General features: G+C 37.8%; 1 protein-coding gene across 5 annotated transcripts in view; it reads left to right on the plus strand.

Moving 5' to 3' along the window:
- The window catches only part of RAB27A (RAB27A, member RAS oncogene family), a 77,832-nt gene that overhangs the window by 40,466 nt on the left and 11,522 nt on the right, over positions 1 to 25,844 (plus strand). For all 5 annotated transcript variants that reach the window (XM_047075080.1, XM_047075083.1, XM_047075082.1 and 2 more), the window contains 4 exons: positions 5,644 to 5,818; positions 14,213 to 14,298; positions 16,485 to 16,588; positions 22,841 to 22,964. In XM_047075080.1, the coding sequence (XP_046931036.1) occupies positions 5,666 to 5,818; positions 14,213 to 14,298; positions 16,485 to 16,588; positions 22,841 to 22,964 (467 nt within the window). In that variant the 5' untranslated portion in view covers positions 5,644 to 5,665. The remainder of the gene's footprint in view (positions 1 to 5,643; positions 5,819 to 14,212; positions 14,299 to 16,484; positions 16,589 to 22,840; positions 22,965 to 25,844) is intronic.

Raw genomic sequence — 25,844 nt, forward strand, 5'->3', positions numbered from 1 at the left:
TAAGGTTGTGTGTGTGGTGGGGGGTAGGGAGAGAGGGAGAGAAATGGATCTAATTCCTTTGCTCTTAACTAAAACCACTCTCCTATCTTATTCCCTGAAAAACAATTAAAATATGTTTGTTTTTTAAATAAGGAAGAAGACCATTGACTTTCTCTCAGAAGGCAATTATCACCACTTAGTGAATGTTGAGGAAGTGGGTGTTTCTTGCTTTCTATTGTTAATCTGATGAGAGTGAGGGTGGAGAGCCCTGTGAAAAAATATTTGTATAGGGAGGAGAGGTAGAAGTGAACTGAGTAAGAAAGTCTTTTGCAAGTCCCAAATTAGGGTCATTCTTGACTTTTTAGAAGACACTTCCTTGAGGTATTTCAGATTCTACTTCCTGAAGGAGATCTAGAGTTTAAAGAAGTGAAATTTTTGGGTTCAAGTGTTCTTCATACATAGATCCTTATTTTCTTTTTCATTAATTTTTAGGGACATAGTTCTTTCTTACAGTTCTAAGAAAGGAATATTGCCTGCATATTGACTGTTGGAAGCTAGATTGCGATATGATGACGCTAATAGGAATTAATACTAATACAGGATTTACTCTGTGCCAGACATTGTTCTAAACTCTTCATGTACACATTAGCTCAGTCCCCACAATAACCCTCTGAGATAGGTTTAATGCTTCATCAAATCTAAAATGTGTTGATGGTGCATTTGTGATGTTGCTAGAAGATGCTAATGAAAGGTTTTCACACAATTATCTCCAGTACCACCTCATTTAGTAACAATCGCAAGATGTCGTGGGTTGTAAGACTGTAAAATGTAAGATGCACCCCAATTATAAAGAAATTGAAATAAGAAAGCATATGCATGATAGAATTAATAAAATAAAAATTAATTAAAAAAAATCATTCCTAATTTTCAAACTGCAGAGCCTGAGGCAAAGGGGTTAAATTTTCTAAAGTGAAATGACTGGATTCACATCCAGGTAGTTTGGTTCTAGATTCCATGCTCTTAACCTCTACTTTTTCCTGTCTCTCAACAATGTGCTGGAATTGAGCCCATGTTAGCATGTAGATAGACTGCCCAAGGCCCACTTACTCATCTTCTCATTGGGACATCCATGACAGAATGGCACTGAGATCCTTCTGAGGGAAGAAGTGTGTGTAGTATGTAGCACCTGCTACAGGGCTGTGATAAAGTGTGTGTAGTATGTAGCACCTGCCTTTAGGGCTGTGATAAAGATTATAAAATACTTAGTGTGTGGGCTTCCAACCCATTTTTAGCAAGAGCAATGCAATTGGAAAGAGCTTTCATGAACTGGCTTCTGAAGCATCGGTAGTTTGGAATACTGACTGCAAATAGTTTGCACAAAATGTTGTTGGGGTGTTCCAAATGTAAAATTCTGCACTGTATGTTTTCAGCTGAAACTTAATGTTAAGTTTTCTTCATCTGGTGGTAATAAGCATTGGTGAAACACACACATGTGTGTTTGTGCTTGTAGTTTGCTAAGCACTAGAATTATCTTCTGCTGAAAGATGGAATGGTTCCATTAATTCTAGGCTTTAACTAAATAACTGCAAACTCAGAGAAGAATCTTGTTACCATCAATATACCCTGCCCAAACCCTGAAAAATCTGTTACCAGTTTGAAGGCCTACCTCTTTTCCTGAGTCCTTTTATTTCCTTGCAGCTTCCTTCCTTTTTAGAATTCTGGTCTCTGTTAACCCAGACTAGCCTAGTCATTGTGACCAATTTAGGGCACACTTTACATAGCCTCCAAATTTGATGAAGGTTTTCCTCAACTTGAAATCTCTATTTTATTGTTGGATCATGGATCACTGTTTTGCTGCTAGGTCCCTTAGATAAAATAAAGGGTGAGTTCTCAACCAAGGAAGACTCTGGCACTCATCACACCTCTTCCTATTGTTTATCGTATTCTCTGCCAGTGTGCCAATACTCCTTTCTCCCAACCTGTTCTCTGTTCTCCAACACATACAATTGAGGTAATTATAAGTAAAAATTTAAGTTTGTTGGTTCAGTGTAAGTGTAAAGCACCAAACCATTGCTTTTTGTGCTTCTGTTTATCATTTTACATTTCTGGCTTTAAACTGTTTGAACATCTGATAAGTCAACTTGGACTAGTTTGAGCCAGTTTTTAATCCATCTAAGACCATAAAAAACATTTGATAGATGACATAAACTAATTTACAAGAAGTTTGATAAAATTAGAGCAAGTATGACTTAGTTGGAGAGATTTAACTGATTAGCACTAACTTGATTCAGTAAAATATACTCTGAAACAATCAAACCTAATGTGAACCAGTCAGAACATGCTTGTTCAGGTCAGAACTTATAGAGCTAGGTAAAACTAGTTTGAAGCAGTTTGAGCCATTCAAACCAGACCCAAGTAATGTTCACTAGATATACCTAATTTTAGCCAAAGTGGCTTTAGGTCAGTAAAAAGGTGGACTCTGAACTCAACTCTTTGATTCTGAACTAGAATGAAGCATTCAGATTTTTTTTTGGAACAAGTATGAGCTTATTAGAATGGATTGCAATGTCTGATACAGATTTGAACCTGTTTTTCAGCTGGTCATAACTCTTTTGCAATAGACATATCAATTTACAATGAGTTGAAAATGTTTTAAACCAGCCACAAAAGATCAGAATTAGTTTGAAAGTGATCTATGTTGTGAACTAGATCTAAGTGATCTAGTTCAGCAAATGACTCTGAACCACTCAGAAATACTTTGTGCTAGAAATATGTCTTGAGCTGATCAGGGGCAATTTCAGAGATTGTTCTTGGTCTTCAGAGCCAGTCTGATCTGTCCAGAATGGGGTGAAGAGAGTGAGCTAACATCTGCTGTGTACCCAGTATATGCCAAACACTGTTTGTTCTGGGTGTTCCACAAAGAGCATCTCATTCAATCCTTAGAACAATAGTGTGAAGGAGTATATATTCTTTTTCACAGAATGGAAACTTGAACCAAGGCTCAGAGACATCTGAGTAGCTGGCATGTGGGAGACTTGGGATTCAGCCTGGCTCTCCTGGACTTCAGAGGTCATGTGTTTCCTATTAGGCTACCTTATACAATATCGTACCCAGTCACTGTTAGGCCCAACATGCATTTGTAGAAACTTGAGTAACAACAATAAGCTTGGAGATAGAGTGGACATTGGACTTGGAGTTAGGAGATGTATATGCTAGACTGTGCAAATGAGTTAATCTCTATGGGTTCTAATTTTCATCCTTTGGAAAACTGAACCCAGAGAGTGAAAGGTCTGGATCTTTATCTGCCTTGTTAATCTGAAAATAATTGCCTAGAGGCATGATCTGAAGAGTGCAAACTATGATTAATAGTGATGGTGGTTTTTATACCTTTAGTTGTGGTATTTGGTTTGTTAATACCTTCATTTATGATGGCTTGGTTTGTGAATAAACTGTTATGTATTGCTGTCAACATGAATAGAAAACGAAACCCACAAAGAGCATTTGTAGACTTATCTGCGTGACTGTTCTCCCATGATAAATAAACACATTAAATTTTGGTGCAGCAGAGGTAGTTTCATCTGTCTTTGAATTCCGTTCAAGTGGATTTAGAGAATTACAGAAGAGTGATGCCATTGATGACAACATTTTCTTCTGTACCTTAAATGACGTAAAAACACAGATATAGAAATGAGCAAACTTTGTTCAAATTAAAAATAAAGAAGTAAGATAGCTGTTATCATTGCAGACTTCGGAGTTGCTTTCTGCTTGGTCATTCATTTTGAGGGGAACCTCTAAAATGATTAAACACTATCTAGACCTGCTTTTCAATTCTTAGCTCTTATTAATGAATCACTGGGAGCCAAATGAGATGCTGTAGTGTGATAAACTATTTGTACCCTATTGGTCATCTTCTGGAGAGGAATTCTGTTATGTACCATTAATACTGGCAACCAACCTGTACATACTGAAGCTATAGCATAGGAAGGTCATCATCTGTGAAGTATCATTCTTTATAGTGTGCAAATAGAATTATGAATGTTAGTGGAGGCTCTGCCCTTACCAGCTGACCAGCCATATCTGAATATGAGGTCACAGTCTTCGCTAAGGCATGATGAGGAAATAAATTGCAGTGGCTCTTGGGGGTCAGCGTTCAGGATTTTTGGCCATAAGGTGAGTCATCAAATTGAGGATAGGGTGGGGGAGGCACCCTTGAAAACCAATAAATGTCCTTGCTTAAGCTTTTATGAATCTTATGGATCTATAGAAATAATTCCATAGGAAGCATTGAGAATTGTGGTAAAGTTTCTCGATGTGAGGCTGGGTGAAAGTGGATAATGAGAGGAAAATCAGCATCTAATGTAGGCATTTGATGTGTGTGTATGGGTAAGTATGCATGTTTGAATGGGCAGGTAGAGTGGTCAGTGGTAATGGTATAGCTGATTATTTTTCCGATTTTCAGAACGGTTTATTGGTATCATAAATGCAAAGATAAAAAGAAGTAAGCTTTCCCTGGAGGCAGACTACATTTTCACTTGGACTGGTATTTTGAGTAGTTTGAATCTATTTAGAGAATAAAAACAAATCATGAAGAGTGCTGATTGCAAAGGATAAAAATAACCATGTTTAGGTCTTGCTGGTAAAAACAGAATTTTTCTTCTGTAAGGTGGACTTTTGTTTTAGTTACTATTGAAGACCTGAATTGGTAGCATTTCTTGTTCAAATACCAAGGCAAGTATGGGTAGGTGAACCCTTTGTAATGGAACTATGGTCTCTAAACAGTGACTGCCCAAATCTGGAACTCAGTTCCCAAGGGAGAAGTGAATTCTAGCAAAGCCCTGACCTAATTGCAATATATAATAACAATAAAATAAAAGAAGCTGCAAGCCAAATTTTACTTGTGAATTTAGCATTGTCTTTGAAGGAATTAACTATAGTGACATTTGAAAATGAATAGGATAAATGAAATTGCCTAGATGTCCACATAAAAGAGAAAAGCCAAGGATCTATTGCTAGGAGACTCTGAAAAAGAAGGGGGGGGGGTGGTTAGAATCATTTGCACTCCTAATTTTTATTATTTCTGTAACATTCTCCTTTCTCTTTTCTTTTTAAAATTTTTGTTTTATAGGATCTGTATGTAAGACTGAGTGGTTGGGGGCGCCTAGGTGGCTCAGTCAGTTAAGTGTCTGACTTTGGCTCAGGTCATGATCTTGCAGTTTGTGAGTTTGAGCCCAGCGTCAGGCTCTTGCTGAAAGCTCAGAGCCTGGAGCCTGCTTTGGATTCTGTGTCTCCCTCTCTCCCTGCCCCTCCCCCACTTGTACTCTCTCTCTTCTCAAAAATAAATATTTTAAAAATTAAAAAAAAAAAAAGACTTGGTAGTGGTTATCTTCTTGATTTTCATTCTCACTTGGAATTTTTGTCTTGATAGTACTGTAATGTGCATGTTAAATTTAAATTAAAATGTTATTTCAGTAGTACCTCATCTAGCAAAATATTAGGTCCTTGGGGGCAGTAATATCTAATCCTCTTCACAGAACCCTAGGCATATATATAGGTGTCACATAGTACTTATTGAGCTGGATATTAAAGTAACTCACTTTATTCATGGAAGATTCTAATATTTCCTAATGGCTTTTTCGTAAATATGCATTTGTTTGTATTTTGCAGGTGAACCACTGAGTTCTTCATTATGTCTGATGGAGATTATGATTACCTCATCAAGTTTTTAGCTTTGGGAGACTCTGGAGTGGGGAAAACCAGTGTACTTTACCAGTACACAGATGGCAAATTTAACTCCAAATTTATCACAACAGTGGGCATTGATTTCAGGGAAAAGAGAGTGGTAAGTTCTATATAAAAATATCTGAGTCAACATTTGCCTTTCTGTTTAGTCTACTTGGTAGGAATTAGAAAGACAAAGTTTGGAATATACCAGTAAAGGGTGCATATGAAAATGCATTATGTTCAATCTAGGCAATGTGATTTAGAAGGTTGTGCTGAAAAACACTTAATATAAAACCAAGGAGATAGGCGCCTGGGTGGCTCAGTCAGTTGAGCATCTGGCTCTTGATTTGGTCTCCGGTCTCGATCCCAGGGTCTTGGGATCTAGCCACATGTCAGGATCTGTGCTGAGCTTGCAGCCTGCTTGAGATTCTCTCTCTCTCTCTCTCTCTCTCTCTCTCTCTCTCTCTCTCGCCCTCCCTCCCCTCCACCCCTCTCCCACATTCATGCACTCAACCTCTTTCTCTGAAAACAAAACCAAGGAGACAAAAGTGAAGATTTCTTTTAATTTTCCCTTGAACACCCTTTAGGCTTGTGTCTTTCCCTGGACCTTCACAGTTATTTGTCTAACTTTGTTATGAAACCTACAAACCACCCTGACCCTGATACTCCTGTTTTGTGAGCTATGCTCTTCCCCCTTTGATGTCATTTTTAATGGCCTTTTTCTTTTTCTTTTTTTTTCTTCAATGTTTTTTATTTATTTTTGGGACAGAGAGAGACAGAGCATGAACGGGGGAGGGGCAGAGAGAGAGGGAGACACAGACTCGGAAACAGGCTCCAGGCTCCGAGCCATCAGCCCAGAGCCTGACGTGGGGCTCGAACTCACGGACCGCAAGATCGTGACCTGGCTGAAGTCGGACGCTTAACCGACTGCGCCACCCAGGCGCCCCTGGCCTTTTTCTTAATTCAACCCCACTAAGTGGCAGAATTCATCACTGCTGCCAGAAGGGTGAGGTTGGAGTTGGAGTGAGAATGCCAGTATTGTGTTTTGATCTGGGAAGTAACCAAGGGAACAGTGAGGTTCTACAGAACACTGAAGGAGGGGGCTCTTTCATTTAAGGAACCACAGGACTGAAAGTTATTCTGGTGATGGAGAGGAGGGCAGGAAGTCACTGTGTTAGAGTTGCAGAGAGAAGATGGTCTTCTCTGTGAACTACATTTCTTGCTGAAAAATCAACCCTTACCATGAAGCAGGTCCACAAGGGGTCAGGAGATTAATAACAAAGATCTTTCAATGGGGAATATTCTTCCTAGAAAAGATACAGGGTCTCTGTCTTCCAGGGCAGAAGAATTCATTCCCTCTTAGTCACCCTAGGTCTTTTTTTCCACTGCTAGAGTCTTAAAGGCCCACTGAGTAAGAACAGGATTTTATAAAAATTTTAGTATTGACATGTAATTGGTAGAATCAGCATGTGTATATGTGATTATATTTATCAATTTCCATTTTATAACCTTGTATTTTAAAAATGACTTTATTGAGATATAATTTACATAACATAAAATTCACTCATTGAAAGTGTACAACTCAGTGTTTTAGTATATTCACATTTGTACAAACCATCACTGCTATCTAATTTTAGAACATTTCACCACCCCAAAAGAAACCTCATGCCCTTTAGCAGTCTTTTCCAATTTACCCTCCTTCAGGCATTAATTCATTCTCCATAGGTTTTGAGTTAATTTTGTGTATGGTGTGAATAGGGGTCCAACTTCTATTTTTTTGCATATGGGTATCTAGTCCCATTAGCATTTATTGAAAGTTCTTTCTCTTATGTATGTTCTTTCTCTTATGAATGATCTTGGTGCTCTTGTTGAAAATCAGTTGACCATAAATAAAAATACTTATTTGTGGACTTGAAATTCTATTCCATTCATCTAGATGTCTATCCTTAAGCCAGCACTATCTTGACTACTTCTGCTTTGTACTACATTTTGACATTGGGAAGCATGTCAAAGTCTTCCCACTTTGTCCTTATTTTTCAAGGTTATTTTGGATACCTTGCAATTACATTTGAATTTTAGGGTCAGCTTATCAATTTCTACAAAGAAGCCAGCTGAGATTTTGGTAGGGATTGCACTGAATCTGCAGATCAGTTTGGGGAATATTGGTATCTTAACAATATTACACCTTCTGATCCATGAACATGAGATGTTTTTCCATTTATTTAGATCTTCTTTAATTTCTTTCAACAATGTTTTGCAGCTTTCAAAGTATGTTTTTTGTTAATAGTATTCTTAAGCATTTTAATTTTTTATGCTAGTATTTTTAAAAACTATTACTATTTTGATTTTAGAGAGAGAGTATGAGTGGGGGAGAGAGGTAGAGGAAGAGAGAGAGAGAATCTTAAGCAGGCCCCACGCTCAGTATGGAACCCTGACATGGGGCTTGTGCCTGGGATCATGACCTGAGCCAAAATCAAGAGTTGGATGCTCAACGGATTGTTTTTATGCTATTGTAAATTGAATTAATTTTTTAATTCATTTTGAATTGTTCATTGCCAGTGTATAGAAATACAATTTATTTTGTAAACTGATCTTGTACACTGGGTACTTGTTGAACTTGTTTATTAATTCTGATTTGTGTGTGTGTGTGTGTGTGTGTGTGTGTGTGTGTGTGTGTGTGTGTATTTATTCCTTAGGATCTTTTATATACAAGATTGTGTCATCTTCTGTTTTATTTCTTCTTTTCCAATTTGGATAAGTTTTATTTTTTTCTTGCCTAATTACCCTGGCAAGAACCTCAGTAAAATGTTGAATAGAACTGATGAGAGAGAACATCCTCATCTTGTTTTTGATTTCAGGGAGAAAGAAAGCATTCAGACCTTCACCATTACGTATAATGTGAGTTCTTGGGTTTTCCATAGATGCAGTTTTTCTTTTTTTAAATTTTTTTTTTCAACGTTTATTCATTTTTGGGACAGAGAGAGACAGAGCATGAACGGGGGAGGGGCAGAGAGAGAGGGAGACACAGAATCGGAAACAGGCTCCAGGCTCTGAGCCATCAGCCCAGAGCCCGACGCAGGGCTCGAACTCACGGACCGTGAGATCGTGACCTGGCTGAAGTCGGACGCTTAACCGACTGCGCCACCCAGGCGCCCCTTGATGCAGTTTTTCAAGTTGAGGACATTCTCTTCTATTTCTAATTTGTTGAGTGTTTTTATCATGAAAGGCATTGGATGTTTTCAAAGGTTTTTTTTGCACATATTGAGATGGTTATGTGATTTTTGTTCTTTATACTACTATGGTGTATTGTGTTGTACTGATTTTTATAAGGCCAATCAACATTGCTGTCCTTGTGATAAATTTCACTGTGTCATGGCATATAATCCTTTTTATATTTTGTTGGATTCTGTTTGCTAATATTTCGTGTCTATACTCAGAATGGATGTTGGTCTGTAGTTTTTTGTTGTTGTTTTTGTTTTTTCTCATGATATCTTGGGTTTTGGTATCAGTATAATATTGGCCTTATAAAATGAGTCAAGTATTTCCACCTTTTATCTATTTTGGAAGAGTTTGGGAAAGATTGGTGTTGATTCTCCTCTAAACATTTGGTTAAATTCATCAGTGAAGACATTTGTGCCTGGCCATTCCACAAAAACTCTATTTGTCTCCTTATTAGTTATATGTCTATTTAGATGTTCTATTTCTTCTTGAGTTAATTTCTGGTATTTGTGTTTAAGAATTTCTCAATTATAGGGGCGCCTGGGTGGCGCAGTCGGTTAAGCGTCCGACTTCAGCCAGGTCACGATCTCGCGGTCCGTGAGTTTGAGCCCCGCGTCGGGCTCTGGGCTGATGGCTCAGAGCCTGGAGCCTGTTTCCGATTCTGTGTCTCCCTCTCTCTCTGCCCCTCCCCCGTTCATGCTCTGTCTCTCTCTGTCCCAAAAATAAATAAATGTTGAAAAAAAAAAAAAAAGAATTTCTCAATTATAGATTATCTAATTTTTTGGCATACGATTGTTCAGAGTATTACTTTATAATCTTTTTAGAAATGTAAAGTTGGTAGTTTTGTCCTTTAAAAATTTTTCTAATTATTTAAATTTTTATTATTTTTTAGTGTATCTGGAGATACAGAGATCTTTAAAAAACTTTCTGATTTTAAGAGTTTGAGTATTCTGTTTTTATTCTTGGTCAATATAGCTAAAGGTTTATGAATTTTGTTGACCTTTTTAAAGAAAAGACAATTTGTGCTCGCTTCGGCAGCACATATACTAAAGAAAAGACAATTCATTTCCACCAATCTTTATGATTTCTTCTGTTTGCTTTTGGTTTAGTTTATCTTATTTTTCTAGTTTCTTAAAGTTGAAAGTTATTTATTAGAAATCTTTATTCTTTTTTAATATAGGTGCTTACTGCTAGAAATTTCCCTCTAGGCAATGCTTTAGCTTAATTTGATCATTTTTTGTAGTTGTGCTACAACTACAGTAAAAAAAGTATTTTAGTAAAAATACTAAAAGTATTTTTTAGTTTCCCTTGTGTTTCTTCTTTGACATATTGGTTATTTAAGACTGTGTTGTTTATTTTCCACATATTTGTGAATTTTCCAAATTTTTGGTTTACTGTTAATGATTGCTAATTTTACCCATTGTGGTTAGAGACACATTTTGTATTATTTGACTTTTGAATTTATTGAGGCTTGTTTTATGATCTAACATATGGCCTGTCCTTGAGAATGTTTTGTGTGTACCTGAGAAGAATGTATGATCTGCAGTTGTTGAGTGAAGCATTCTGTAGATGTCTGTCATGTCTTTGATTTATAGTGTTGTGCAAGTCTTGTATTTCCTTGTTCATCTGCCTACTTGTTCCATCCATTACAAAAAGTAGAGTATTGGAATATCTCAATATTACTGTCGGCTTATTTTTCTCCCTTTTTCTTCATATATGTTCTTAATGGAGTAACCTTTTTATCATTATAAAATGATAAATAACAATTTTTGCTTTAATTTTACTTTTTTCTGATATTAGTATGGCCCCTCGAGCTCTTCTTTTAGTTTTTGTTTGCATGGTATTTTTTCCCCATCCTTTTGTTTACAGCCTCTTTGTGTCTTTGAATCTAAAGTGTGTCTCTTGTAGACAGTACATTGTTGGATCATGTTTTCAAGTCCATTTTGCCAATCTCTGCCTTTTATTTGCAGTATTTAATCCACTTACATTTAATATAGTTACTGAAAAAGTAGCATTTATGTTTGCCATTTTGCTACTTGTTTTCTATGTATCTTTTTCTGGTATTTATTTATGTGTTTATGCATTTATGTATTTATTTTTGAGAGAGAGCACAAACGGGGAAGGAGGAGAGAGAGAAGGGGACAGAGGATCCAGAGTGGGCTCTGTGCTGACAGCAGCAAGCCTGATGCGGGGCTCTAACTCATGAACTATGAGATCATGACCTGAACCCAAGTCAGACACTCAACTGACTGAGCCACCCAGGTGTCCCTGTTTTCTACATGTCTTATTTCTCTTTTTGTTCCTCAATTTCTTCATGACTACTTTATTTTGTGTTCTATATTTACTAGTATACTATTGTAACTCCCTTGCCATTATTTTTACTATATTTGAGTTATTTTTTTAATAGTTCCACTAAGCATTACAATTATCATCTTAATTTATAACAATCTAGTTTTGATGAATACCAACTTAATTTCAATATTATAATGAAACTGTGCTTATATAGGACTTGATTTCCTACTCCCTCCTCTGCACCGTTATTGTCACACAAATTACAACTTTATATGTTGTGTGCCTATCAACAGGTTTGTACTTATTCATGAAGTTGTACTTAAATCAAATGGAAGAAAAGAATTACAAAAATGCGTTTATACTTTCTTTTATATTTATGTAGTTATCTTTCTGGTGCTGTTTGCTTTTTTATGGACTTTATTTGCTGCCTAGTATCCTTTTATCTTAGCCTGAAGCATTATCTTTATTATTTCTTATAGGGCAAGTATGCTAGTGATGAATATTCTGTTTTTGTGTATCTGGTGATGTCTTAATTAATCATTCAATTTTAAATGAAAGCTTTGTTGCCTATAGAATTATTGGTTGATTAGTCTTTATTCTTTCAGCACTTTAATTATGTCCTCCTACTGCCTTTTGGCCTCTATTGCTTGTATGTGATGAATCACTTTTTACTTGCTGCTCTTTGTCTTTGGATTTTGACAGTTTGATGATGATGTGTCTAGTCAGTCTCTATGAATTTATCCTTCTTGGAGCTCATTGAGTTTCTTGAATGTGAAGACAAATGTTTTTCATCAAATTTTGGGATGTTTTTGGCTATTATTTCTGCAAATATTTTTTCTGCCTCTGTCTTCTTTTGATATGATTGCTAGTTTGCATATGTTGGTATGTTTGATGGTTCCATAGGTCTCTGTAACTCTGTTCATTTTTCTTTACTCTATTTCCTTTTGTGCCATGGCCTAGATAATCTCAACAGACCTGTCTCTTCAAATCAGTGGTTATTTCTTTTGCCATTTCAAGTCTGCTATTGAGCCCCTCTAGTGAATATTGCACTTCACTTACTGTATTTTTAACTCCAGAATCTCTATTTACTTTTTATAGCATCTATGTCTTTATTGACATTCTGTATTCAATGAGGCATTATTCTCATACTTTATTTCTTTAGATATGATTCCCTTTAGTTCTTTGAACATGTTTATAATAGCTGATTTCAAGTCTATGTCTAGTAAGTTCAACATCTGGCCTTCCTTAGGGATGACTTCTGTTGATTTCTTCACTCCCTTCCCCTGCCCCCCCCCAACCCCGTGTATAAGCCATACTTTCCTGTTTCTTTATGTGTCTCATAAACATTGTTGAAAACTGGACATTTTAAATGATAAAACCTGGCAATCAAATTCTTCCCCTTTCCTAAGAGGTTTTTGTTTTTGCTCTTTATTTTTGTTGCTGTTGTTCCTGCTGTTTATTTAGTGACATCCCGGGACTAATTCTATCCCAGCACTAATTCTAGTGCTGAAGTTAACTGAAGTCTCTGTTCAGTTAACTCAGTGATAAGCCAATGAGTGGACAGGTTTCTTTGAACCAGTAAGTCTATCAGCCTTTTCCAACAGATTGTGTATGTGCATGCATGCACCCATTGTGGGACATGTGCCTAATGTTCCTGCAGGCAGTTTACAACTCTGCCTTAGCCTTCATTTCCTGCTTGAGAGAGTCTCAAAGTCAGCCATAGAGAATTGGGTCTTTTCAAGTCTTTTCCAAGCATATGTATGGTCCCATACATGAAAGTGGCCTAGTAGATTCCAAGGAACATTTTGGAGCTTTTCAAGACTCCCTATGGACATCTCATTTCCTGTTTGTTTGTTTGTTTGTTTGTTTGTTAGATTTAGCCCCAGTTGGTATTGCTGCCTTTGGTAGCTGTGATGTTCAATAATTGCTGCTGATTGTTTTCAACAAATGTCCTAAGGGTAAGGTTATCATCATAGAGCAAGCTTTGAGTCAGGCAAAGTCAAGTGAAGGCCTGGGAATGGAGATTTACAGGTAACTTTCAGACAGTTCTCTGGGGATAAGACTTGGAGAGCTCCAAACCTGTTCTGCCTCCTTTCAGTGGCTACTATGCTAATGTTTTTCACAGCTACCATAGTTATGCATCTGTTGCTTTTCAAAGCTACTAAGGAGCTGGGGAGGGTGGGATGGGAATAAGATAAATTGAAACAGCACGAAGTTTACTGTTTTTACTGATACTCAGCCATTTTTATGGAATAGATTCTTCTTGGGATGTTGCAAGCCTTTGTTAATTCTCAGAGTTTAGAAAAAGTGGATTTTGACATTTTTGGCCAGTGTTTCATTGCTTTAATGGAGGAAGAGATCTTAAGATGTCCTTCCTATAAAATTGCTTTAGAGTACTTTTTAAAGATGGGATAGGGAAAAATCATAAAAAGGTAATATTTTCTGAAACTAGTGACCTGAGGGAACTTTGAGGAAAGGTGAGTGGATTAATGTTTTGTTTCTTTCTTTAATATTTATTTTTGAGAGAGAGGGAGAGGTAGGGAGAGAGAACACGTGCATGCACAAGTGGGGGAGGGACAGAGAGAGAGAGAGAGAGAGAGAGAGAGAGAGATGGAGACAGAGGATCCGAAGTGAGCTCTGTGCTGACAGCAGAGAGCCTGATGCGGAGCTCAAACTCATGAATGGTGAGATCATGACCTGAGCTGAAGTCGGACGCTCAACCAACTAAGCCACCCAAGTTCCCCAGATTATTGTTATTTATACATATTATATGATATTTATATATATTTCATAATATACTTATAAAAATAGATAACGTGTATATTTATGTTTTATTACAAATTACGGTATTACCCAAAGATAATTGTTTGGAATAACATACAAACAAGGTTGTATTCCAGAGGGTTTTTTTTGAGTCTAGAAGCTTATGGGAGTTTTACTGAATAGAAAAGTAAGAAGAGTAGTGTTCTCAAAAGTTTTCTTTTTCATTTTGCTATTTTAGGTGTACAGAGCCAATGGGCCAGATGGAGCCATTGGTAGAGGTCAGAGAATCCACCTGCAATTATGGGACACAGCAGGGCAGGAGAGGTATGAGACTTTCAGTTATGTGTTTCTTATTGGAGGAAAGGGAAAACCAGCTATGCTCTTCATACAGTGCCTGAGCAGGAAAAGGCCAGCTGATGGGTTGATTTGTACTTAGATAAGACATACTTACAAATTAGCAGGAAATTTATCAATCCGAAATGGTAATGATGTGTCCTTCATACAAGGACAGAAGAAAAATGAATCCTTTTCAAAATAGACCATCTCACTTACGGTCTTTCTTCTTCTTTCTTCTTCTTCTTTCTCTTCCTGCTTTCTCCTCCTCCGCCCTCCTCTCTCTTTCTTCCTCCTCCTTTCTCGTTCTACTCATTTGCTTAGACACTTTCCACCATTTACTTTTGCTATTTACTCAGCCACAAAGACAATTGTAGAATTGCATGCATTATTCTTGATTGTTGAAACCTCATGGAAAATCTGATTGGAATTAACTCATATGGTCAGAGGTTGCTTGATCAAGATAAGTCACATGAAATCTTGATAAAAATTTCTTTAAGTTAGCTAGAAGCTGCTGTTTTCTCTAGTTTTCTTGAAGTATTCTTTTGTTTTTTAACTTTTTATTCTGGAAATATTCAAATATATACTAGAAAGGATAGTATAATAAAATCATGTACACATTTCCCAGCTTCAACAGCCATCGATTTGTGGCCTATCTCATTTCATTTATACCTCTACCGCTTTTTACCCCCACTCCTAAATTATTTTTAAGCAAATTCCAAATATCAGATTTTTTCATTTATAACTACTTTGGTAGGTATTTCTAAAAGATAAGGACTCTTTTTTTTTTGTAAAAATGTTCACTAGGAATATTTGAGAAAATTTAAAATATATTAGATGACAAATTCACGTCAGTATTCTTTTCCGTAGAGCCTATGCCTGTCAGCTGCAGGCTTTGCGTAAAAGTAAAATGGAAACGGACTTGAAACAGAGAGAGAAAGGATATAGCTGGATAAAACCTTGGAAGAGAGCACCAAGAAAGGCTAGGGACTGAGTCAATAGTACTCTCATCTTGAAGCCAAAGAAATGTTTTTCAGAGTTATTAAACTTCTGTAGAGACTGAAATTAAAAGGTTATGGAACCCATTGCAATGTCAGGTCAAGTTGAACTTTCTCAGGACAAGGAAAACCTACACAGCAGGCACCATTGCTTTTGGCCTAATTAACTCTTAATTGTACTGTGCATTCTTGGCTCAGACTAATGTATCATGAGCTAGTTCTTGTGGTCCCTGTCCAGCAGACTGTTTTTTCAAATCACATACTCCATTAACACATAAACTTATGTAAGTGATAAATAACTGTAGTATACACTTTTGGAATATCATTATCTTTTTTTTAATTTTTAAAAACTTACACAGATTGTTTTTATTTTATTTATTTTTATTCATTTAATTCCAGCATAGTTAACATACAGTGTTAAATTAGTTTCAGGTATACAATATAGTGATTCAGCAATACACTATACTGAGTTCGATACATTACTCAGTCCTCGTCATGAGAAATGCACTCTTAATTCCTTAATCTATTTCACCCATCTCTTCCCCCACCCCCCCCTCAGGTAACGATCAGTTCTCTATAAGATTGTTTTTATTTAAATTTTTTAATGTTTATTTATTTTTGAGAGAAACACAGAGACTGCATGAGCAGGGGAGGCACAGAGAGAGAGAGAGGGAGGGAGACACAGAATCCAAAGTAGGATCCAGGCACTGAGCTGTCAGCACAGAGCCTGTTGCAAGGCTCAGACTCACAAACTGTGAGATCATGACCTGAGCTGAAATTGGCCGCTTAACTGACTGAGCCACCCAAGTGCTCCAAGATTGTTTTTATTTTAAAAGAAAATTCCAAATATAATTTTTGGAAAGTATCAGTATGTTTTGAAATATTCTTTCTAGCTCTAGATATCTCTTTACCATATTTTATAAGATACCCAATATCATTGATTATATATATACCTTTATACTGATAAAATGATCTATTATAGCACACTTTGTTAAATCTTGTATAGTTAAGAGGTACCATATGCATGTATAATGTGAAGTTATTAGAAATTATGGCACATTATTAAACACCTAATTTGTTATTGATGAATTATTGGAAGAGCTGAGGCAATTGCTGCTAGTTTTATATTTCAGGAGTGAGGCCATGATTTAGGTGACCAATCTGCTTTTATGTTCCTAGGTTTCGTAGCTTGACAACAGCATTCTTCAGAGATGCTATGGGGTTTCTTCTGCTTTTTGATCTGACAAATGAGCAAAGTTTCCTCAATGTCAGAAACTGGATAAGTAAGTGTTACTGTTTCCCTGTCTCCCACTGCCCACTTCCCATAATAAAATGCCCTCTTATATTCTACTTGTGGTGCAAGTTGTTTTGGAGGAGCTCCTAAGGTTTTACTTTAGGGGCAAAGATAACTAACATTCTGTGCTTTTCCTGGTAATGTTAACTTTGATTTGCTCACCACTTCTTTTTTTTTTTTTTTTTATAAGTGTTTTAAAGAAATGTTTATTTATTTTGAGAGAGAGAGCGAGAGCAAGCAGGGGAGAGGCGGGGAGAGGCAGAGAGAGAGAGGGAGAGAGAGAATCCCAAGCAAGCTCTGTCAATGTGGAGCCTGACGGGGGGGCTCAAACCCACAAGCTGTGAGATTATGACCGAGCTGAAATCAAGAGTCAGAGGCTTAACTGACTGAGCCACCCAGGCACCCTTTTGCTGGGTACTTCTTATCCTATAGGCACATGGCAGCACTTTGCATGTAATCACTTTGGCTTTTCCACAGAGGGTGCTGTTAGCCCCATTTGATAGATAAGGAGACAGAAGCCCAGAGAAGATAAATCTCTAAGTATCTGCTTGCCTGTCGTATACTGTGAGGACTTGTATCATCCCAGGGCTTAACACATACATCACATAGATATAAATATGTTTTGAAGGCTTTGCAGATCATACCCTCAGCTCCATGTCTCTTCTGTACTCAGAGGTCCCTTTTCTGCTTTTAGGGCCAGAGCATTGGGCAGGAGGATCCCATGATGGAAGACTCTAGAATTACATTTGCAAAAATGGTCACCAGTACTACACACATACACACACACACACACACACACACACACACACACACACACCTTCATCTTGGCTCTTTGCAGAGATCCTAATCTCTTAAATGATTGGTTAGTAGCCACTTAAAATCCTGATACTTGATCAAATAACAGTTTGCAAATGTACACTTTTATCTGTTGATGGTATTAGTGTAAATTTAGACTAGAAAAATCTATTAAAGAATACTGTGATGTCAAATTCTTAACATCCAAATATTTAAAATAAATATGGTTACTTAAAAATACCTACCATTTGTGGGAATGCAAGCTGGTGCAGCCACTCTGGAAAATAGTATGGAGGTTCCTCAAAAAACTAAAAATAGAACTACTCTACAACCCAGCAATTGCACTACTAGGGATTTATCCACGGGATACAGGTGTGCTGTTTCAAAGAGACACATGCACCCCAATATTTACAGCAGCACTATCAACAATAGCCAAAGTATGGAAAGAGCCCAAATGTCCATCGATGGATGAATGGAGAAAGAAGACGTGGTATATATATATATATATATATATATATATATATATATATATACATACACACACACACACACACAGACATATGTATATACACACACATATATATACACATACATACATACATACATACATACACATACACACACACACACACACACACAATGGAGTATTACTCAGCAATCAAAAAGAATGAAATCTTGCCATTTGCAACCACGTGGATGGAACTGGAGGGTATTATGCTAAGTGAAATTAGAGAAAGAAAAAAATCACATGACTTCACTCATATGAGGACTTTAAGAGACAAAACAGATGAACATAAGGAAAGGGAAACAAAAATAATATAAAAACAGGGAGGGGGACAAAACAAAAGAGACTCATAAATATGGAGAACAAACTGAGGGTTAATGGAGGGGTTGTGGGAGGGGGGATGGGATAAATGGGTAAGGGGCACTAAGAAATTTACTCCTGAAATCATTGTTGCACTATATGCTAACTAATTTGGATGTAAATTAAAAAAAATAAAAAAACAAGTTAAAACCAAAACAACAACAAAAAACCTGATCCTTGTACTTAATATTAATATTAATGAATAAGATCTCTTGAAAACTATCCTAAATCATTAATATACATTAACACTTTTAGCTCCATTTTCAGACAAGCACAATGAGACAGAAAGATACTGGTTTATCCAAGATTATGTGGCTAGTAAGTGAATGTATAGCTCCTGGGACCATGCTCTTAAGCATGACACCCATGGTTCACAAGTCTATCTCTGACAGTTTCTAGACTAGATTTTCATTATTTCTTACCTGACCTAGTCTAATATCCTAATTTGTTGTCTTAACTCTAGTTTCATCTCCCTCAAATCTACTGTCCACATAGCTGCCAGAGTTATCATTCTAGAAGATAAATATGATCTCATTAAAATGTTTCAATGGCTTCCTGTGGCCCATGATAAAGTACCAGATATTTTACATGCATTACAAGATGCTTCAAAATGTGCCACTGGCTGTCATTCTCATCTTCAGCTGATGGCTCACTGATCTTTGCTTCTGTAATTTTACTTTTGTTTTTACCACTGAGTTGCCCTTCTCCTATGTCTCCTGAGGAAGCATCTCCTTATTTTCAGAGTGTTTGCTTAAATGTAAATTTCATGACCCCCATATAATATTATGCATTTCTTCTTTAAATTGCCGTAATAGTTTGTACATATTTTTATTATGATGTATGCTAAATTGCTATACTTGTTAACATGTCTTTCTTACATGAATCTGTTAAACTCTGATTTGTGTATGTCTTTTTAGCACCAAGCATGTTGCCTAGAATACAGTAGAAATTAAATGTGCTTTTTATGTATTTATGGAAGGAAGGAAGCAAGGAACAAATGAACTGAATTCTGGAAATATAAATCAATGTCTTTAATATTGAATATAGCAGAGTTTTAGAGGAGGTTATTAAATATGTTTCTAAATGTTAAAAAATACAACATGACCATTAAATCAGAATACAAAAAAAAATACCTACCATTTAAAAACGACTTGGTGTTTTGGTATTATAAAAGGGTCATTGGCTGTGATTTTGATAGTAGAAAACCTTGTTTTTAAGAACCAGTTTTGAAATAAGTAATTTCTGTGGTGCATTGTGATTTTAAAAGTTTTTTCCCATACTTTGTATCTGGTCCTCACAAGCTCTGGGAGAAGATTCAGGCAGGTGGCGTGTCTTTATTTTAGGATGAGGACTCTGGGCCTTAAATAGTAGTTGACTTCTCTGAGGACATGGAATTTTTGCTTTCAGATCAATAGGCTTTTTAAAATTTTTTTCTTTACATTTATTTATTTTTGAGAGACAGAGACAGAGTACACAGAGAATGAGACGCACAATCCAAAGCAGGCTCCAGACTCCTAGCTGTCAACACAGAGCCTGACGGGGTGGGGGTGGGGGGGCTGGAACTCACAAACCATGAGATCATGACCTGAGCCCAAGTCAGACACTTAACCAACTGAGCCACCCAGGCGCCCCAAGTTCAGTAGCCTTTAATGCACTTTCTCAACTAAATTGATCATTACCAGTTGAAGAGCTATTTAATATTTTAAGTATAGTTTCCCCAAATTTAGTTGTGCTTACTGGACTTGACTTTGTTAATGCCCGTGTTGCATACCTCATTATTTCTCTTACAGCTGAATGATGGTGGCTATTTTTAGTCCTTTATTTTCAGACCTTGCTTCTCATCTTCTTTTCAGTATCGTTAGAACAAATTCTGGGGCTGCCTGGGTGGCTCAGTTAGGTGAGCATGCGACTTCAGCTCAGGTCATGATCTTGCGGTTAGTGAGTTCAAGCCCCACGTCGGGCTCTGTGCTGACAGCTCAGAACCTGGAGCCTGTTTCAGATTCTGTGTCTCCCTCTCTCTCTGCCCCTGCTCACTGATAGAAATGGAAACTCTGAGACAGATAAATCTTGTCTATCTGGACTTTTTAGCTAATTAGGTAAATAACAGAGTTATGTGAAATTATGTGTAATGTATGCATGTTATTTTGTTTTCCTTATAGTGTAAAAGAATTCTTACAGGTAAAGAAAACATATACATTTTGAGGATTTCATATCTTCAATGGAAAATATTCCCCCCCTCCCCAACCCATCTTTAAAAAAAAGAAAGTTATAATGTTCAGGGTCAGAAGTAATAGTATCAAATCTTAATTGGGAATAAAAATGTATTCTCTATATATTTTATTTTTCCTCCATTAGCATTTTGCGTATTACACGGATCATTCATTTCTTCTTTTTGGGGGGTGGGATACATATCAGAACAAAGGTACTGTTGCATTAAACAGCTGATTCCTGGACTCTGATTAGCCTGGGGAGAGGAGGTCTGTGTCCTCCCTTTGCTTCTCCAGACCTGTACTGGCAGTGCCTTTTCTCTTGACTACGATTCTCTCCGTGCCCTTTTGGGAAGGGGATACATACAAAGGTGAGCCCTGCTGAATCAGGAGACTGAACAGAGAGCTGAGTCCTCTAAGCCTAAATCTGAAATCTGAAAGGAATCAGGCAGTGTTGGATTCACTCATCTGTCTTCCTGGACCTCAGAGAAAAGCCCCTTCTACCCCCCTCCCACACCCTTTTTTAAACTGGTTGGAGTTCTACTTATTCTTTAAAATCAGGGAAATTATGGCCTCCATGAAATTTTCTGGGATAACTGTAGTTGTATTAAACTTTTTTCCTCTTAGCTTCTATTTTGTACTACTTTGAGGATTTTTAGCATAGTAGGTTGTAGTAGGTTTTTATGTATTTGCCTTTTTCTTCAGTGAGATTTTTAAAAGAATTGATTACTTTTTATATAAGTCAGTGTTTGTAGAAAAATCAGGAAGAAATAAAAATCGCCAATAATCACACTTACCAGAGTCTCCAAAATAAACACTATTAAACATCATTACTGGTAATACTCACCTAGCACTTCTAAATGCTTTAAAGATTAACTTAGTGGTTCTCAAATGTGCATCTGGATCACCCAGAGGGCTTATGAAAACACGGATTCTGGGCTCCAGATCCAGCATTCCTGATTCAGTAGATCTGGGGTGGGATCTGAGAATTTGCATTTGTAGTAAGTTCCCTAGTGATGGTGAGGCTGCTGGTCCATGGACCTTTCTTGGAGAATCACTGAATTAACTCATTTAATCCACACCTTAACCCTATGAAGTAAGTACCATTATTATTACCATTTACAGATGGGGAAACAACTTGGTCAGGGTCACACAGCTAGTAAATGGCGGGCCAGGATTCAACCTTAGACACAGTCTGTTCTGAGTTCATGTTTGTAATCATGACACTGGACACATGGGTTAATAGAACACAGAGACTCTCTGGAGACCAGAAAGGTTTCACAGTAGAGGTAACTGAGAGTCAAGTCTTAAAAGAATGGTCAAGATTCCTGGAAGGAAGGTTGTGGCTGGGTATTCAAGCACATGGGGACAGAATGTGTACCAGCCTGGAGGAAAGAAAGGGCATGGCAGTCAGTGGAAACACAGTTTGGTTTTGCCTGTATAGGCCTTGTTGCCCGATTGTCCTTGAAGGCAAAGGCCAGGGCTCTGAAATTCTGCACCAAGTATCTGGCCTATGTTAATGATCAGTGAATGCTTGCCAACTAGATTTTCTCTTGATAAGATATAATGAACATGACTTTGTAATGAGGAACTAAAATGTCAACACTGTTCTGGTTAACCATGATAAAAATAGGCCATACCAACTTTGAGGTATGTCTTAATGTGAAAGTTTGGGCTGCTTTAATTTTATTATGGGGTATGACGAATAAGAAATAAGATTTGTTTAATTGCTTTTTAAAATTATGCCTATTTACGGGTTTTCAGGTGAAAAGAAATAAAAGCTGTGGAATAAGAATTATAGTCTCCTGCTTCCTCTTGGTTCTGGTGACAGAATCATTTATTATTTATTCTAAATTTTCTCTCCCTTAATCTTGTATCTTGTTTATTTTAATTGAATCGATTCTGCTTTAGGATAATAGAAAAATGTGAAAAACATTTCAGAGAGAAACAAGCTAGTTTGTATGAAGACCGTTCTCTTAAAAATGTTGTTGCATGGAAAGAAACCATAGGAAAAACAGAGCTTAATCTTAAAGCAATAAGTACTAAAATTTTCCAAGTATTTTTCAAATGGCCTTCAACAGAAAGATAGCCTCATGGGTGTATGCCCGTGGTTGCCACATGCACGTACATACTTTTGGAAGGTTAGCAAATTATCCCACTCCTCTGTGATATTTAAATAAGGTGAGGTATGAACTTAAGGATAAGTTTTACATATCTGTCCCATCCATTCGGTTTTGTTGATTAGGTTGTTAATGCTTTTGAAAGCATTATATCATTCCCTTATGTCTCTCTATCCATTTACAGTTTTGAAGCACTTTTGCATATATTTTCCATTGACCGTACACTTATTTTCGTTTAATAATTTTTCTTATAGGCCAGCTACAAATGCATGCATATTGTGAAAACCCAGATATAGTGTTATGTGGAAATAAGAGTGATCTAGAAGACCAGAGAGTAGTAAAAGAGGAAGAAGCAAGAGGACTTGCAGAGAAATATGGGTGAGTGTTTCTGTGGAGAAATCTAGAGAAAACATTTCCAATTCAAACATTAGCACATGAATGGGTAATAGAAAATACAAAAGCAAAAAATCAGCACACTCGGATGTAAGCCTTGGGAGGTATAAATACCTACTTTGCATATTAATATGTGAAACCATAGGAAAAACACCGGGTGAGGGCTTTAATTTACTCTTTCAGTACCATTTTCTCAATCTCATGGTGTTTGAAGAAAGACACATTTGAGTGCAAATGCCCTAATTCTATAAGGCTGCTTTCCCAAGATGCAAGTAGGAGATGCATGGGATAATTATCTCTATTCAGCAAAAAAATTGCAAAGCCAGTTCATGTGCTGCCGTAGAGAGCCCCAGAATACAAGCAGGCCTATTGGCTTTGAAATTTCTATGCTGGGAGAGGAGTGTGAGGATCCCCTTGGTTTAGGTTGTGGTTTTGTTGTAGAGAATAATCTAAATACTGTCTTCCTTGAGCTCTGGAATAGGATCACAGTAGCAACAGCATTAATTGGCCATGAAAGAAGGGGTTAGCCTCCGCTTGTTAAAAATGTCAGGGCACCTCTACAAAGGAATTTGTGCTCTGCTTTGCTTCTACCTCTAATACAATGAGAACTCAAATGTATATGCATTAATTACCCTTAATGTAAGCAGGAGGCAGCAAGTGGAGTTGAGAAGGAAGGGAGGTTAGAGAGAGAGGTGGTGTGGTGTGCCGGAGATGCTACTGGTCCTGGTTGTTAGGCAGAATCCAAGGAGGCCAGAGGAGGCACTTTCTCTTTTTATCTTGTGACAACTGCTTTGTTCTTCCTTGGATTGATGGAGGACCAGAAAACACTGGAGGATAGGGTTCACATTGGGAACGGAGTAGAAGGATAGTTTGGCCAGGCGGGAAGAAGCCAGAGTCTGGGGACAGTTTTGAATACCAGATAAGGAGAGTAGACTTAATCTCCTGGGGGACAGGAAGTTGCTGAAAGCCTTTGAATGTGGAGGGATGTGATAAGTACTTGTCTATATCAGTCTAGGGTGGTGGATGGGTGTGGTGAAATGGAGGGAGGAAAGACTAGAGACAGGGTGGGGCAGAGCAGGATTTTAAGTCTTTCTCAATTCTAGGGGTGGGGCAAGGCAGGGTGGGGCTGAGGAGCTGTGTGTATTCCCATCAACTACATTAGCTTACCCTGGCACAGATTTGCAGTAGGGTGTGGAGGTTTTCACTGTAGGATAGATGGTGCTTAACTGTGTTAGAATCACCTGAGGAGCCAGGCATCTGTGTTCGCTCAGTCAGTTAAGTGTCCTGAGTCTTGGTTTTGGCTCAGGTCATGATCTCATGGGTTTGTGAGTTCAGTCCCTACGTTGGGCTCAGCACTGCTGGCAAAAAGCTTGCTTGGGATCCTTTCTCTCTGCCCTTCCCCTCTTCCTGTGTGCATGCTCTTTCTCTCTCAAAATCTTTATTTAGATACAAAAAAAAAAAAAAAATCTGAGGAGCTTTTAACAAATGCTTGTGTCTGGGCCTTACCTCTGAGCTTCTGAAATAATTGGCCTGGAGCAGTTTATTAGGCAAGATTCAATCAAAGAAAATTATACCTAAAAAAATTTGTTACAGGGATTTGTGGGAGCTGGTTAAACAGTTTCTGTAAAGTGTTGTTTCTGATGCTGAAGCTTGAAGTCCACAGGACAGGAAGTCAGGAAGGGAAGGTGGGTCTAAGATGAGAGAGAGCACCAGGAAACACCATCTGGGACCCATAATGACACATGAAACCCATGTCAGTACTTGCTGCCTCTGGCCTGGATGGTGTGGATAGCTTAGAGAAGCCAGGGACCTTTGGCACAGAGCTAGGCACACTCACTTGGCCCAGGAGCTGGAGAAACTGAGAGGATCTTGGGGAATGTGGAGCAGGTAGAGGTGTGTTTGCTGGTTTATTTATGCCAACGAGATGAGCCAGAAGGTGAGCAACAATGTGTGAGAGCTACGGAGTGGCGGCTCTTTACTTCCACCCCCCAATATCCCCCAAATCTCTCCTGTGATGTACCCTAACTAGAAAGGAAATTCTGGGGAATGTTCAGCCTAACCAAGTTGACCTGTTACAAAACCACCACAGGCAGGGGCCTGGACATTGATGTCTTTTAAAAGCTCTCCACTTGATTGTCATGTTAAAAGTACCTCTGGTGCTATTAACAAATACTCAGATCTGGGCCTCACCTCTGAGCTTCTGACACACTTGGTCTGGAGTAGTGATTCTGAGGTGGAGGCTGGCAGAGCCCCACAGGAGATTCTGATATGCTCATCTATTCTTGAGAGGCACTCCTGTAATGAATGTAGTGCAAAGGAAAGGGGGAGGGCCAGATACCAATGAGAATACTGAAGTGTCGAAACTGGGACCTGGGAGCTATGTTGCAAGCAGGTGAGGAGGAAGTGAGCGATGAAGCAATGGAAACCATGGACCTAGACCATGCTCTTGAGAAGTATGTGAATGAAGCCAAAAGAGGTAGGGCATCTAGGGGAGCTAGCTAGATCCAACAAGTATGTTCTCAAGTACTGGAGTGGAGCCAGGATTGACTTCTCCCCCCTCTGGGCTTTTTCAGCCTTTTGTTTATTTCCTCTGTTCTGGTTCTCAGGATTCCACATCCTCCCTGGTATCAAAGAGCCCAACATTGCCTTCTGTCTGTAGGGGGAATCTGGGATTGTAGGGAGACAGGGATTGTCTTTCATCTGTGTCCAGCTCACAAGCTCTGGGGTGTACTTCATAAGAGGGGCTCAATCTAAAGTTTCTGAATAAAGTTAAAATGAGAGGAGGGATTAGCACATAAGATTATGGAATCTATTGGAGAAGAATGGAAAGGAATGGAAACAAAATTTTCTTAGGAATTAGGAAGC

The sequence above is a fragment of the Lynx rufus genome, unplaced genomic scaffold (assembly GCF_022079265.1).
Source record: "Lynx rufus isolate CCGP_SWC_20201006 ecotype Redwood Valley unplaced genomic scaffold, mLynRuf1.p SCAF_13, whole genome shotgun sequence".
In the NCBI taxonomy this organism is placed as follows: Eukaryota; Metazoa; Chordata; class Mammalia; order Carnivora; family Felidae; genus Lynx; species Lynx rufus.